Genomic DNA, 14,173 nt, shown 5'->3' on the forward strand with positions numbered 1-14,173 from the left:
CTAAATATCAAAAATAAAGAATGATGCTAGACTTTTTCTTGAGAATATGTAAATTGAAAAAAGAAAAAAAAATATGGAAATTTAACTCCACGTTACTGGTCTATAATCTATGATGATAAAATACTTTTTAAAGGCTTTTTTTTTTTTTGGAAAATCATTGAAACTTTATGGTCGATAAAGTGATGTGATCGGTGGGTTGGTGCGAGCCATCGAAGAGAACAAATAATACGAAATTGCGAATTGTTTTAATAGAAAGCATATGAATACATACTACAGAACACAAGTCTTATAAATTTGAGAAAAAAATATGCAACAATTTAACATGGGTTTCAAGTTATAAATTAACCTTATGAAATCAGAAAGAAATTGCAACCCAATGTTATGGAGGAGTCAAGAATAAAATTTCAATTGTATGTGAAATTGTGAAGTTCAACATTTTTTAAAAATACAAATAACCGCAATTCATAAATCATAACTGTTAAAAAGCTATTCAAGCGTTAGATATTTTTGAATGTCTAGCTACTTTGAACAATGATTTTTTAAAATGTAAATATATTCCAAACTGAATTATATGAAAACAGAAAAATATGTAATTTTTGAACTGTTAGTTTAGAATATGTTTTCTCTCACCATTTCAGTATATTATAAACTAGTTTAACTTTAACCCCACAATTTCAGTCACTGGCCATTCGAAACGAACTAATATAACTTTTTAATATAAAATTTTAACTTTTTAAAAAAGTGTGATAATTATTCCTACAAAATGACTGATATTAGTCCAGAGACTTTTGTGACAATGTTTTTTTTACGATAAATATAATTCACATGAAATCCATTTCTTTTACTTCTTCTGGTAGTCATAATTTGAAGTCAAATTCCAAAGTGTGGCGGCATAGCTATTCTATTATAATATAAAGTGAGAAGTTAGATTTTTGACTTTTGGACATTGTACAAATTAAATTAGTATTTCTGTAGAAAACAGTGTAGCCTAATTTGCTTAACCAATCTGGCGTATATGGACTTTGTTCTGGAAAATGCCATACAACTTTTTGCAGTTTCTTGTTGAAGCTGTGGTTTGGAGTTGGTGGTGGGGCGGGTAATGGGTAAGCTCCCTAGAGCTCACTTTACTCGACCATACGGTCCATACCATTATCAAAAGATCATTATATTCCAGCTGACCAATGATTTCTTCATTATAATTTTCTTTTTTTGTCGTTATTACTTGTCAGATTAGTCCAAAAATAATCGTAATTCAGCTGGAGATCATATTACACAAATAGGATAATGATACATTTTAGGTTCTGACACCGTGGACTATAATAATAGACTCTCTAGATTAGTCTTCGTCATTAGAAAGCCAACTAACACAGCCACTATGTGTGCTGATTTTTCTTTATTTAATCACTTTTAACTTTTAAGAAGTCGAGTATGTCTTCCGGGTTTATTATAAAAGACCCAAATATCACGGTTTGAGCTAACCGGATCATACCAACCACACAAACTGTCCCTGAGTGTGAGTACTGAAACGAATTGATTAGGTAAATTACTAATTAGTAAAATGAATTTCAAAATATAGTAAAAAATGAACTTCAAAATAGTATCAGTCTTTGAAAAGGAGAAACAAAAAAAAACATACATGGAGATCACTGTCTTTATTTGAAGTTTTCATTCTCACCTCCAAACTATTAAATACAACAATCAAACCCAACCACGAAGATAGATGTGGAAGAAGGGAGAAGAAAATGGAGAATCCAATTTTTTCACCAGAAAACTTTCGTGAAAAGAACCAAAAAAAAAACTAAAATCTTGTTTTTTAAGAATTATGAAGAGAAGCAACTCTATCAGTAAGCTCTGCAACAGTTTCATCATCTTCTTCCTCAGCTATGGTGTCCTGCAAAACAGAGAGAACAGAACAACAGTAAGCAACTTCTTCTTCTTGTTCCTTCCAAGATCTTCTGTTTTTCTTTCTTTCATTCTTCACTAACTAACTAACTAATTAACCTCTTTGTCGGTTTTAGACTGGACACCAATGCATTTAGAACCGCTGATGCTCGCGCTCTTCATGAGGTTACGAGCACTGTAACCTCCTCCATTGTCTCCCTCCTCAGATTCCAAGGTTGAAGCCACAGCAGCAGCTGCTCTTCTCTCAACATCACTGGTTTCTTCTGCAGTTTCACCATTCGGAGCAGGAACTCTCTCTCTGTAACACAATCACAGAGAAGGACAATGCTCTCAGAGAGAGAGAGATAGAGAGAGGAGAAGAAAGAGAGATTCTGTGAAAGACACTACCTTGGCAAAGAAGCATGATGTCTGTGAAGTGCGGTACTTCTTCCTCCTCCTGCTGCTCCTGGTTTACCTTGATTCTCTTCAAGATGCGCAAATTGCCTTTTAAATCGGTCAACACCACTGCGTGTAACAACAAAAAAAGATTTATGGATTACATAACTTTCTGTTTTCAATATTTATTGAATCTGTAACTGTTAATTAGCTAACCTGGGGTACATGAAGCTAAGCTGATCCCCACCACGAAGGTATTCCTCCAACATCTGAGGATGGTATTCCAGTATCTGATTTTTGGTTATCCAAAGACAAGTGATTGTTAGCATCAATGAAGAATATAGAAACAAAACCAGAGCATACAAAGATATGTAGAAGGGTTCTTTCTCTTTTTTTTTCTTACCTCTCGGTAAATTAATTCTCTGACATCATCTTTTGTTAACTTCTTTCTCTCAAAGTCAAATTCAAGCTTTGAAATTGGCTGTGTCGATGGTTCACGCTCTGAATTTGACAAACCACTGAAGTATGGATCAGCTAGTGCCTGTAAATAAGGAAATCCAAACGACAAATGTAAGAGATTTCGTCTGTGTAAAAGAAAAAGGAAAACAAAGCAGATCTACATCTCACTTACATCTTCAGCTGATGCACGGTCTTTCGGATCAAAGGCAAGCAGGCGTTCCAGAAGGCGGAGAGCCAAAGGATCAGCTTTAGGGAACTTATGAGAGAATGGGACTTGCTGTTTTTTCCTCATGCTACTAAGATATCTCCTCGCCTTTTCATTTCTAATCTGTAGAGTTCCAAGATTGCAAAACTCATTACAGGGGATCAGATTACTCTCAAATGATGGATGGAATGGAATACATTAAATTTGCTACAGAAACTATGAACAGATGCTTTGATTGACTAACCCTTGATATCGACTCAGGAGGTGGAGTGCCAAGAAAGTCAGTCATAAGATCCAATTGGTGCACCACGTTTTTCCCGGGAAACAAAGGCTTACCCAAAAGCATTTCCGCAAAAATGCAACCGACACTCCAAATATCAATCGCAGGGGTATACTGAAATATAACAAGAGATGGTTGGTCTTATCAACACAATGAAACCACACAACAATATCCTACAAAATAGCAAACTAGAAGCCTTTTCTTGATATAGAGAAATAACAATAACCAGAAATAAAATCTTACTTTGGAGAAAAACGATCCACAGAGTTCAGGGGCACGATACCACCGAGTAGCTACATAATCCTACAAACACACATAAAAAGGATTTAGTTTACAAGCACAGAAAAAGTTAGAAAAAACCTATTGAACTTTTTAGCTGTCGGATTATTCGAGGTAGATGACTCACAGTCCAAAATATAGCGGTTGGGGCATCGTTAAAGGAAACACGAGCCAGACCAAAATCACAGATCTTCAATTTGCAATCAGCATTAGCAAGAATGTTCTTTGGTTTCAAATCCCGATGAAACACATTAGCTGCAAACAGAACACTCAAGTGTTTCAATAAATGCATACAAAAAAAAAAAGGCCATGAGGATCAAAAAAAGGGACCAATGAGTAAAACAAGGAAAATAACCTGCGTGAACATATTTGAGACCACGGAGAAGCTGATACAAGAAAAACTGATAATGCTCAGGAGTTAAATCATCGTTGGCCTTGATGACTTGATGAAGATCAGATTCCATCAATTCAAAGACAACATAAATATCCCTGAATTCTCTACGAGAAGGAGGTAGCATGATATGTTTAATCTCCACAACATCAGGATGACGAAGCAGACGAAGCAATTTGATCTCTCTGAGAATCCTAGTAGCATCAGAGACATGCTCAAACACATCGTTAATCTTCTTGATGGCAACTCTCTCTCCAGTGTGCGAGTCTAGAGCAGAAGCCACAACACCATAGCTTCCTTTCCCAACGACTTCTTGAATCTGATACCTGTTTGCTTCACCATACTCCGTGAAGAACTCAGCATCCTGCACACACCCTCAACAAGTTATTCATTCTTACTTCAAAAAAACTGATAGATCTTCAATCAAAAGGAACACAAAAGTCAATAAAAATCAATCCTTTAGTGAAGCCAATGCAGAAATGGGAAAGGTACCTTCTTGTGAGAATCCATAAGAGGTAAGTGATTACGTTTAGGAACTTTAATAAGAGTAAGACCAGAGAAATCGAGATCTTCAATAATGATAAGCTCTTTGAAATCTCCAGAGGAAGCGGAATGATCGGGGTTAGAAGGAGAAGGAGAAGAAGAAGAAGAGGGATTGAGAATGGATTGTTCGTGATTGCTATTATTGGAAGAAGAAGAAGAAGAAGAAGAAGAAGAAGAAGAAGGTCGCTGAAAAAGCCATCGACGAACACCGTCGACGAGATTCCCACCACCACCCATACACCACTACTAGATTAGAAAAGAAGGGAAAAAAAAAATTAAAAAGAAAAGATTAGTAATTTACAAAATTGGGTTTCCGAAAATTTGCTGAGCCAAACGATTCTCGTCAAATCACCATATTTCTCGCCGCGTTTCTCGATTTGGTCCTTCGGAGTTGGAGACCATGTTCTTCTCCTCTCTCTTCCTCTGTTTTTTTTTCTTAAATATATTTTCAGTTATTTTATTACTCATTTATTGTTTTTTTTTTATTTTCTTTCCCATCATGCTCACTTGCTCAGATATTTTTTCCTTATTGGATTGGGAGAGAGAGTGTGGAGGGAGACGAACAAATTTGTCTATAGTATTATTATTATTTTAAGTTTTTAAACCTTTGTAATAATAATATTTTCAACGACCCGGTTTGATTATACCGGATTCGACCGTGTGGGCATGCATTTATTGTATATTATATGGGCTTTTACAAAGCCCATACAATAATTTCAAAAAATATTATTTTCCTCCAACAATCAACATTCGAATTAAGATGTAACATTTTTTTTTGATAACTATGTGAATTTTCATTAACTTGAAGTTGCAGAAAGATTACAAAAGCCTTGATACATATCCCATCCCTTGCCCAAAAAAAATAAAAACAAGAGAGGAAAAGCTGGAGAAAATGAGTAGGAGATCCTAGTCATACTTTAACCAGACCAAAAGCATGTAACACTTAAACCGAAACGTAAGTTCTAATTATGAAAAGCTGAATTAAGATGAATTAAGATGTAACATACGTAAGTAACAAAACCGAAACGTAAAGTTCTAATTATGAAACTGAATGAAACACTTAAAAAGCTAATGAGTAATGACCTCTTTGCTTGTTCTGACGAGATCAGGGGGCATATAAGGACCAGCCAACTGAGAGCAGGAGGAGTCTGTCGTCGTTCAAGCACATCATAGTAAACGTCATAGATGAATTCCGACAGTCATGTAATCTAAGTTTTTTTATATTTCGCAGTAATAAAATATCAGATTCTGAAACTGTTAGGATATAGTCTCCACTCTCGAATTATTTATATGTTGTTGATCTTGCGAAGGTACGTCTCAATCTTTCCTCGTTCTCAAGTTTTCTCATTATAACCTTTAGATGATAAGTCATGGGAGAATAATGCACAAGGTGGGTGAGCGAAGCATTAAAATAGCCCTAAAGAAAGAATTTTGAATATGGAAAGCACGATCATAAACTATTCAACGATTGTATTATTTTCTTATTTTAAATTAGATTTACAGTCATCTAATTTTTTTAACGATTAGCAAATAAAAATGAATTGGTGAGTTTTTATTACTATATCTCTGTTATTAGCTTTGACCGGTTTGTACAAAATAGAGAATTTCTTTTTACAGAATTGAGTTTAATTATCGAATCTATATTAACATTTTTGCCCTTTTAGTTTTGTTTATTTAAAAAGTTATTTACAATATTAACCCCTAAAATTTTTCTAAAATTAACATGACTTCAGATTTTGTTTCCTAGATATTTTACATTTCATTCCAACTAAATAAATAACAGCAATCAATATGGAAATAGAAATTATCATATATTTAACTACACATTCTGTTGTGTTTTGAAGATATTCTATATCTGAATCCTTCACAAACGAAGAAAACAACAATTTGATTCCCATTTTGTTTTCCAAAACATATGAGCTTTGATTTTTAACATAAGAAAAACTTCAACTGACATTTATTTAAATATTATAATTAACATATATAAACTTAATAAAATTTTTGATTATTACGAATATGTAAAATTAAAAAAGTTTAAAATACTATATAATTATATAGTAGATGAGTTATAAAAAGAACATGTTAAAATTAATAAAATGTTATTACATTTGTGTTAACACGGGTTATATCCTCATTTAATTATTTATTAAGACTAATAATATTAGAATATTTGACATAAAATCAAGTTGATTTAACTAAGATTATGTAAAATAATTACATCATTAGGAAAAATGTGACTTAATCACAGTATATATATTACTTATTATGTATTTAGATCCCTTATTCATTGTTATAATAATTAAAAATTAAAATAGAATCTCAAACACTAAACAAAACAAATTAAATATAACAAACAAATGGTCATGAAGTGTATTGCGGGTTAATAAAATAATATAAACATTTATCCACACAATAACCAGAAAATTTAGTTATTTTTTTTATTTATAAAACATCCAATATTTAATAAATAGATACAACATAAATATAAATTATAATAAAAATTATATGTCCGCGGTGGGTTAAAATCTAGTTGCTTTGATTTTTGTTTACAAAACTAAGGAGAAACAAGAAGAATATATATTTTCTCTAACAATTCACGTGCTTACTAATTCCACTTGTGAATCACTCTTTACTTTTTTCTTTTTCTTTTACGAGTAAGACTTTAATAAATGTGTTACTAGTCTAGCTATTATTTATGGCGCAATGTATAATTCTTGTCTTTTGAACAAAAATTCGTTTTTTTCCAAATCCTAAACGACCAATGACGATGAAAGAAAAAAAAAACATAAAGTTGAAAAAGGCAACGCCTTTACATTTTTATGAGGATATGTTTGCATGTTGTCACACACCACAGTAGCCAAAAAAACAAAAATCAAGTCTCCGCCCAGCTCAAAAATCCACTCTTCCTCCTCTACTAGTAAGTAATCTCAATCTATATCTTACTCTGTTTTTTTTTTTTTTTACGCAATTTTTTTTTTAGTTGAATTTTGTCGGACTTTAAGAGAGAGAAAGTGGCGTCTTTGTTTGTGGACTTTCTCTTTATAGGAGAGAGAGTCAAAGGACTCGAGAGAGAAGCAAAGAGGTTTTGTTAAACTTGCTGAAGAAAAAGCTCGAAACTTTCATCTCTTTCTCTTAATGGGTTTTTTGATCAGCTTTTGAACTCACCAATAAAAACAAAAAGTATTCTTCTGGGTATTTTTTCTTGAAATCGAAATCTGATCTCCGTTCAAGAGACTTTTGCTTTTGATTTTGGATTCCGATTTGAATCTTTTTTTTTGTTGGCTGCAGTTATTATTAGGTTTTGACGAGCCGTTGATCTGGACTGAGTTCCAGATCTCCGGGTCGTGTCGTGTGTTGTTGCCGAGGAATTAGGGTTTTAGCTCAAGAAAGTTTGTCTTTTGGATTTAGAGGTAGGGATGGTGGACAAGTTTCCTCCGGGTCGATGTTGTTCGCTGCTGTGACATTTGGAGTATGAAGATGAACATGAAGAAATTTCTTAAAAAGCTTCGTATCACTCCCAATCAACGAGACGACGGTGAAGGTTCTGTTTCTAACCGAAGCAACAAGTCCAGCGATGCAGAACCTTCTCCTTCTGATTCTTTGAGGTCTCTAGATACTACTACTCATAGTAATAACCCTGAATTCAAACCCTTTTCCGGTTTATCCAATTGGTTAAGCTCTGTTGCTCAAAGGAGAAGCCCTACTACTACTACTACTACTACTACTTCTTCCAATGTCAATAGTAAAGAGGATGAATCAACCATGGAACATGGTGGTGGGTCAGAATCTGGGATGCAGGGTTTGGGTTCTACTCATTCCAAGGATCCAGAAGTTGAAGAAGAATACCAGATACAGTTGGCTCTTGAGTTAAGTGCTAGGGAGGATCCTGAAGCTGCTCAGATTGAGGCTATGAAGCAGTTCAGTTTAGGTTCTCGTCCTTCTCCTCCTGAGAATTCTCCTGCTGAACTCATGGCATTTAGATACTGGGTGAGTTTTTTTACTCATTGCTAGAAATAGAAACAATTTCTTACTCACTTGAGCAATTAATAGATTGTGCTTCAATACAATAAGTGTTGTTGATACCAGAATCCACCTAGAGAGATTTCTTGCAGAATTATACTATTAGTTCTGACCAATTTTTTATCATCTGGAATTTTGCAGAATTATAACTGTCTTGGCTATGATGACAAGATTGTGGATGGTTTCTATGACCTGTGTGGAGTAATGAATGAATCTTCCTTAGAAAGAATACCTCCCTTAGTTGATCTCCAAGGGACACTTGTGTCAGATGGTGTAACTTGGGATGCTGTTCTTGTGAACAGAAGCGAAGATCCTAATCTCTTGAGGCTTGAACAAAAGGCTCTTGATATTGCAGCAAAATCAAAGTCTGCGTCTTCTTCAGGGTTTGTGAACAGTGAACTGGTAAGGAAGCTGGCAGTTTTAGTTGCAGATTACATGGGTGGACCAGTTGTGGAGCCAGATAGTACGTTAAGAGCTTGGTGGAGTCTGAGCTACAGCTTGAAAGCAACCCTCCGTAGCATGGTTTTACCCCTGGGTTCTCTAACTATTGGATTGGCTCGTCATCGTGCCTTGTTATTCAAAGTATGTACCTGCCCTCTTTTACTTTTGCTTTGTTTGAAAATTAGCATAAAAGGGTCACTTTTTGTATGTAATCTCATGACTGTTGAAGCTTCTTGTTAGTTTGGTGCATGTTTGAAATTTTGTGCAAAATGCCTGTGTTTGTCTGGCTATATTTATTACATACAAAGCATATTGCACCTCTAAAACGCGGTTTGGTGTTTCGTCTCTTCTTTTTTATGAGACTCTGTAGGTTTTGTGTGATAGCGTTGGTGTTCCTTGTCGAATAGTCAAAGGACAGCAATACACTGGTTCAGATGATGTGGCAATGAACTCCATTAAGACTGATGATGGCAGGTGACTTTCGAATTTGAATTCAATTGTTATGCACTTTCAACAATATCTCTGTCACTTGTAGAGAAAAATGTATGTATATATTTATGCTCACCAACCGTGTGTGGGTGTATATGAAAATGTGTGCATATGGACTTGGGCGTGTGTTATAGCTAACTCGCATCTCTAAAATGGCCAAAAGCTACTACTGAGGATTGATAAAAGTGTAACTTTTTTTGGTCTAAGCAACAATACTGTTAGGAGGAAGCATGCTTCATGCTTGTATTGTGGTTACTGTTATTGCAGTCTGCAAATGGCAAAGCATTTTCCCTAATGCATCCAAATGTGAATTTTAGGGAGTACATTGTTGATCTCATGGGAGATCCAGGCACGCTTATCCCCGCTGATGCAGCTGGACTACAAATGGACTATGATGATTCTGTCTACTCTGCCAGTCCCAGGGATGCTGATTCATCTCATGTAGCTTCTTCCAGCAGTGGGGTCGAGAGCTCAATTGAAGAGCACGCAGGATCTTGGTCAGCGGAACATCGTTCTAGGACCAAGGGTTCCCGGGAAGAAAACCAGTCTGAAGGTGGGGGGGATCTCATGATTCATCCAAACATTTGTAGGGAAGTTGTGGGAAGTCATAAGGCTCCTGTTCAACCTGTTTCCAGCAAGCCTGCTCATTCTTTCACCCATGCCAGATCACCATCTTGGACTGAAGGTGTTAGCTCTCCAGCTGGACGCAGGATGAAAGTCAAAGATGTTTCACAATATATGATTGATGCTGCCAAAGAGAATCCACAACTAGCTCAGAAGCTTCATGATGTGTTACTTGAAAGTGGAGTTGTTGCTCCTCGAAACTTATTTTCAGAAGTTTATTCAGAGTCAATGGAAGCAACAGTTGAAATAAAACCTGTGGCTGAATCCAATGATGAGAAAGGGAAAGATTTTGGAACAATCCAGCAAGGAAGAAACCAGAGCAATCTTGGCCCTGTGAGGTTTTTACCTCCACTTCCAAGACCGCAACCTAAAACAAATACTCATGATCGACGTGAACATTCAGGACCTGGACTCGGTCATTTGTCTGATGATTGCAAAATTGATGGTCAGTCTGATTCGTCACATTCTGAAACATCTACTGACTATCCCAGAAATGTTCCTGTTGCCGTAGCTGCAGCGGCTGTTGTTGCATCTTCCATGGTTGTTGCTGCTGCCAAGTCAGCAAACTCGGATTCCTCCACCTTAGAACTTTCTGCTGCAGCTGCTGCTGCAGTTGTAGCGACAGCTGCAGCAGTGAGCAGGCAGATTGAACTAGATTCACATAGCAACGGAGATGCTGGTTCTGCTGGGCTTCATGGGGTAGGTTCTGGAGGAGAACGAAAATCTGACAGATCTACTGGCAATGAAAGTTCAAAATCTGATTCTGCAATTGATGATGTGGCTGAATGCGAGATTTTGTGGGAGGAAGTTACTGTGGCTGAGCGTATCGGACTCGGTACTAACTTATACTCTACTGCATGCTTTAGCGTAACAACTGCTACAACAAATAAGTATTATTGATTTACCTCTTTTGATACAGGATCATACGGAGAGGTGTATAGGGGAGATTGGCATGGAACTGTGAGTATCTCTTATTTCGTTAGCTTAATACAGTATCAATGTAGCTTTACTAATTGGCTGACAATGAGAAAAACGTGGTAAATTTGCTTATTATTTCAATATCAATGAAACTCTTGGTTTGGTAGGCAGTGGCTGTCAAGAAGTTCATTGACCAAGATATTACTGGAGAGGCACTGGAGGAATTCAGAAGTGAGGTATAAGTTCTTTTCCTTCTCTAGAAATTCTTTGTACCCTTTCAAGTTTCAAATATTAACCGCTAAATGACAGATTCGTAATATTTCATTTCGACTCGATTCAAGGTCCGGATGATGAGAAGGCTCAGACACCCTAACATTGTTCTCTTCATGGGAGCTGTAACTCGCCCTCCAAATCTCTCAATTGTTACAGAATTTCTTCCTAGGTATGCTATGATCTGTTTCATGATTTAATTGTTTCCACGCTCGCTAAATGATTTGCGTATCTTTGATGATAACTATCCCTGTCCCATCTATTAGTGAGCAGAGCTCAGACTCATCGTTCTCTTTTCTGTGTGTACTTTTCAGCTTATAAGAAAATTTTGCTTGTGCAGAGGTAGCTTGTATAGGTTAATCCACAGGCCAAATAACCAATTAGATGAGCGAAAACGTCTGAGGATGGCTCTGGATGCTGTATTACTCATTTCTCTTCCTCTCCTTTTCTTACCTTTACTATATTTTGTATCTTCTTGGTCGTTTCTTACCCAAAAAAGAAAAAACTCGAACCTTTGTAGGCCCGTGGAATGAATTATTTACACAGCTGTAATCCAATGATTGTCCATCGCGATCTTAAATCCCCAAACCTTCTAGTTGACAAAAACTGGGTTGTCAAGGTCAGTAATCCTTCCTCTCTAATTTCATTTTAGCTCCTGTTATATCTCTAATGGCTTTTGCATATTTCTCAGGTGTGCGATTTTGGGTTGTCTAGAATGAAAGTAAGCACATACCTGTCTTCAAAGTCAACAGCAGGCACGGTAAGCTGCTAGAAGAGATTCACTGTTCTCCACTAGGATAGTTTAATGTCAACTAAAAAGATCGACTAGATTCTAAGTTCATCAAGCCGAGGAACATAATTATAATTCCACAGTCAAATATCATCAGAAACAACATCATCTCTTACTTGTTAGTTCATTGATCTAAGGTAGGCGTGATTTTGTGTGTTTTCTCATTTCAGGCTGAATGGATGGCTCCAGAAGTGCTTAGAAACGAACCAGCGGATGAAAAGTAGGGTTTTTTCTTAAGCTCTCCTTACCAAAAGAAACATGCTTCTAGCTTATTATATTATATTTTTCCTCATGTAATGTTCCCTTATAAGAACGAGGTAACATATAATGTGAAAACAGGTGTGATGTGTATAGCTATGGAGTTATCCTGTGGGAACTCTTCACGTTACAGCAACCATGGGGGAAAATGAACCCAATGCAAGTTGTTGGTGCAGTAGGGTTTCAACATCGAAGACTTGAAATCCCAGAGTTTGTGGATCCCGGAATTGCAGAGATCATCAGGAAATGTTGGCAGACGTAAGTCAGTTTATAGAAGTAGAGTCAGTTTTGTCAATGAAATATAGCTCTGGTCTGTCTGTAATGGTTTTATTAAATATTTGATCTGATTTTGGTAGGGATCCAAGGTTAAGACCAAGTTTTGTAGAGATCATGGCTTCTCTAAAGCAGCTACAGAAACCTATAATGGGTCCGAACAACCAGAGAGCAGGAGTTGCCAGTTCTTCTTCATTGACCACTGATGAGCAGGAACAATAACAACAATGGTTGAAGAAGATGGTCAATTCTTTACATTTTGTGTTCTGTGATGTGCTTGCTTTTCATGTGTGTGTATTCACCATGTTTTTGTTTACAAATTGTAAAAAGAAAAAGATGAATGACAAAAAAAAAAGAAAAAAAAAAGGAGGAAAAAGAAATTATTTTGTCAATGGTAAAAAAATCATTGAGAATTGAACTTTCATTTCTCTTATTATATACGAAATTCAAAGTAATTAACTGTTACTATTATATTATCTGTTGCAAAAAAAATTGAATTATTTTTGATTATTTCGTTACTAAACAATAAATGGAATAAGCCTTCTGATCTGTTCTGTTCTGTCTTGAAATAACATCAATAACTTCATTCATCATCACAAGAACTGAAAATGGCGAATCTATTCACTGCTACGGCTCCTTTTCTCAGAGTCTCACAGCCTTTCACCAAACCGTCCCATCATCACTGCTACGCCTCTTCTTCCCCTCCGCCTGAGCCTGAATCTTCTTCTCCTCCTCCTCCTCCTCCTCCGTCTCAACCGCTGACATCGCAACAGAAGAGGAAGAAGACCGTTGAGTCGACGGATTGGATCGCTTCTTCCCTGACGCGGCGGTTCGGAATCGGCGCGGGTCTTGCCTGGGCGGGGTTTCTCGCTTTCGGAGTCATCTCCGAACAGATCAAGACTCGGATTGAGGTTTCTCAAGAAATAGCTAACACCAGGTCTTTAAATATATATTTCTTCACATAGTTTTACAAATTGACAGATCACAAAGAATGAAGTTTTTGGATTCTTAAGTTGTTTCTTTTCTTATGGTTTGCAGAGATGTAGAAGAAGAGAAAGAGATTGTGTTACCCAATGGCATTAGGTACCATTATTAACTAGATTATTAAAAGTTGAATGAGCTCTTGAATCAGTTACTGATCTATTATAACCTTTGTAGGTACTATGATCTACGGGTTGGAGGAGGAGCGACACCAAGGTCAGGAGACTTGGTAGTGATTGATCTAAAAGGGCAAGTGCAAGGAACCGGACAAGTATTTGTGGACACATTTGGAAGCAAAGGAAAGAAGAAGCCATTAGCACTTGTGGTGGGTTCAAAGCCATACAGTAAAGGATTATGTGAAGGCATAGATTATATTCTAAGGTCGATGAAAGCTGGAGGTAAACGTAGAGTGATCGTTCCACCATCGTTGGGATTTGGAGAGGAAGGTGCTGAACTTGAATCGGGTTTGCAGATTCCTCCCAATGCTTCGTTGGAGTATGTAATTGAGATTGATAGAGTCTCAATTGCACCTGCTTGATTTATTTTGTATAGCGTTTGGTTTTAATTGGCAAATAAACCGAACAAAACCGGGTCAAAATCTTGACTTTTTAATGTAAATCTATATATTATTTTGTATTTTTTTTTATGTGGTTTAAACGTATTTGGGACATATTG

General features: G+C 36.3%; 3 protein-coding genes across 28 annotated transcripts; 2 read left to right on the forward strand and 1 right to left on the reverse strand.

Moving 5' to 3' along the window:
- Positions 1-1,583: 1,583 nt before the first annotated feature.
- On the reverse strand, positions 1,584-5,010 carry LOC104756151 (mitogen-activated protein kinase 8). Of its 2 annotated transcripts, none has more exons than XM_019239522.2 (12): positions 4,787-5,010; positions 4,384-4,680; positions 3,856-4,255; positions 3,628-3,755; positions 3,465-3,524; positions 3,186-3,335; positions 2,909-3,064; positions 2,681-2,818; positions 2,494-2,567; positions 2,290-2,406; positions 2,002-2,200; positions 1,584-1,891 (listed from the first exon to the last, which is right to left on the reverse strand). In XM_019239522.2, exons 2-12 carry the CDS (start codon positions 4,669-4,671, stop codon positions 1,814-1,816), a joined length of 1,788 nt encoding a protein of 595 aa, XP_019095067.2. In that variant the 5' UTR covers positions 4,672-4,680; positions 4,787-5,010; the 3' UTR covers positions 1,584-1,813. The 2 variants fall into 2 exon arrangements, with proteins under 2 accessions (XP_019095067.2, XP_010476984.2); XM_010478682.3 differs by having other exon boundaries at positions 4,384-4,677; positions 4,787-4,930.
- A 2,119-nt stretch (positions 5,011-7,129) lies between these two features.
- On the forward strand, positions 7,130-12,930 carry LOC104756152 (putative serine/threonine-protein kinase SIS8). 25 transcript variants are annotated; one of them, XM_087494187.1, is made up of 15 exons: positions 7,252-7,351; positions 7,480-7,626; positions 7,723-8,421; positions 8,596-9,036; positions 9,266-9,369; positions 9,702-10,843; positions 10,928-10,968; positions 11,094-11,162; positions 11,268-11,368; positions 11,537-11,615; positions 11,717-11,815; positions 11,888-11,956; positions 12,157-12,206; positions 12,326-12,502; positions 12,601-12,930. In XM_087494187.1, exons 3-15 carry the CDS (start codon positions 7,906-7,908, stop codon positions 12,737-12,739), a joined length of 3,027 nt encoding a protein of 1,008 aa, XP_087350313.1. In that variant the 5' UTR covers positions 7,252-7,351; positions 7,480-7,626; positions 7,723-7,905; the 3' UTR covers positions 12,740-12,930. The 25 variants fall into 25 exon arrangements, 6 of the variants coding, with proteins under 6 accessions (XP_010476988.2, XP_087350313.1, XP_087350312.1 ...); XR_015586100.1 differs by having other exon boundaries at positions 7,265-7,351; positions 11,098-11,162; XM_087494186.1 differs by having other exon boundaries at positions 7,280-7,351; positions 7,480-7,614.
- A 29-nt stretch (positions 12,931-12,959) lies between these two features.
- LOC104756153 (peptidyl-prolyl cis-trans isomerase FKBP17-2, chloroplastic) lies at positions 12,960-14,170 on the forward strand. The gene is made up of 3 exons (XM_010478688.3): positions 12,960-13,454; positions 13,556-13,600; positions 13,676-14,170. The coding sequence occupies exons 1-3, from the start codon at positions 13,126-13,128 to the stop codon at positions 14,034-14,036; spliced, it is 735 nt and encodes a 244-aa protein (XP_010476990.1). The 5' UTR covers positions 12,960-13,125; the 3' UTR covers positions 14,037-14,170.
- The last annotated feature ends 3 nt before the right edge of the window (positions 14,171-14,173 follow it).

This window comes from Camelina sativa, chromosome 17 (assembly GCF_030686135.1).
Source record: "Camelina sativa cultivar CO46 ecotype springtype chromosome 17, ASM3068613v1".
Lineage (NCBI taxonomy): Eukaryota > Viridiplantae > Streptophyta > Magnoliopsida > Brassicales > Brassicaceae > Camelina > Camelina sativa.

Coding starts and splice junctions, on each gene's coding strand:
- LOC104756152 (XM_010478686.3), top strand. CDS start 7,906: ATGAAGATGAACATGAAGAAATTTCTTAAAAAGCTTCGTATCACTCCC. Junction 11,163..11,267: donor TGGAGGAATTCAGAAGTGAG/GTATAAGTTCTT, acceptor ACTCGATTCAAG/GTCCGGATGATGAGAAGGCT. Junction 11,816..11,887: donor ACAAAAACTGGGTTGTCAAG/GTCAGTAATCCT, acceptor CATATTTCTCAG/GTGTGCGATTTTGGGTTGTC.
- LOC104756153 (XM_010478688.3), top strand. CDS start 13,126: ATGGCGAATCTATTCACTGCTACGGCTCCTTTTCTCAGAGTCTCACAG. Junction 13,455..13,555: donor CAAGAAATAGCTAACACCAG/GTCTTTAAATAT, acceptor TATGGTTTGCAG/AGATGTAGAAGAAGAGAAAG. Junction 13,601..13,675: donor GTGTTACCCAATGGCATTAG/GTACCATTATTA, acceptor TAACCTTTGTAG/GTACTATGATCTACGGGTTG.
- LOC104756151 (XM_010478682.3), bottom strand. Junction 2,819..2,908: donor ACCGTGCATCAGCTGAAGAT/GTAAGTGAGATG, acceptor CCTTATTTACAG/GCACTAGCTGATCCATACTT. Junction 2,201..2,289: donor CATCATGCTTCTTTGCCAAG/GTAGTGTCTTTC, acceptor ATTGTGTTACAG/AGAGAGAGTTCCTGCTCCGA.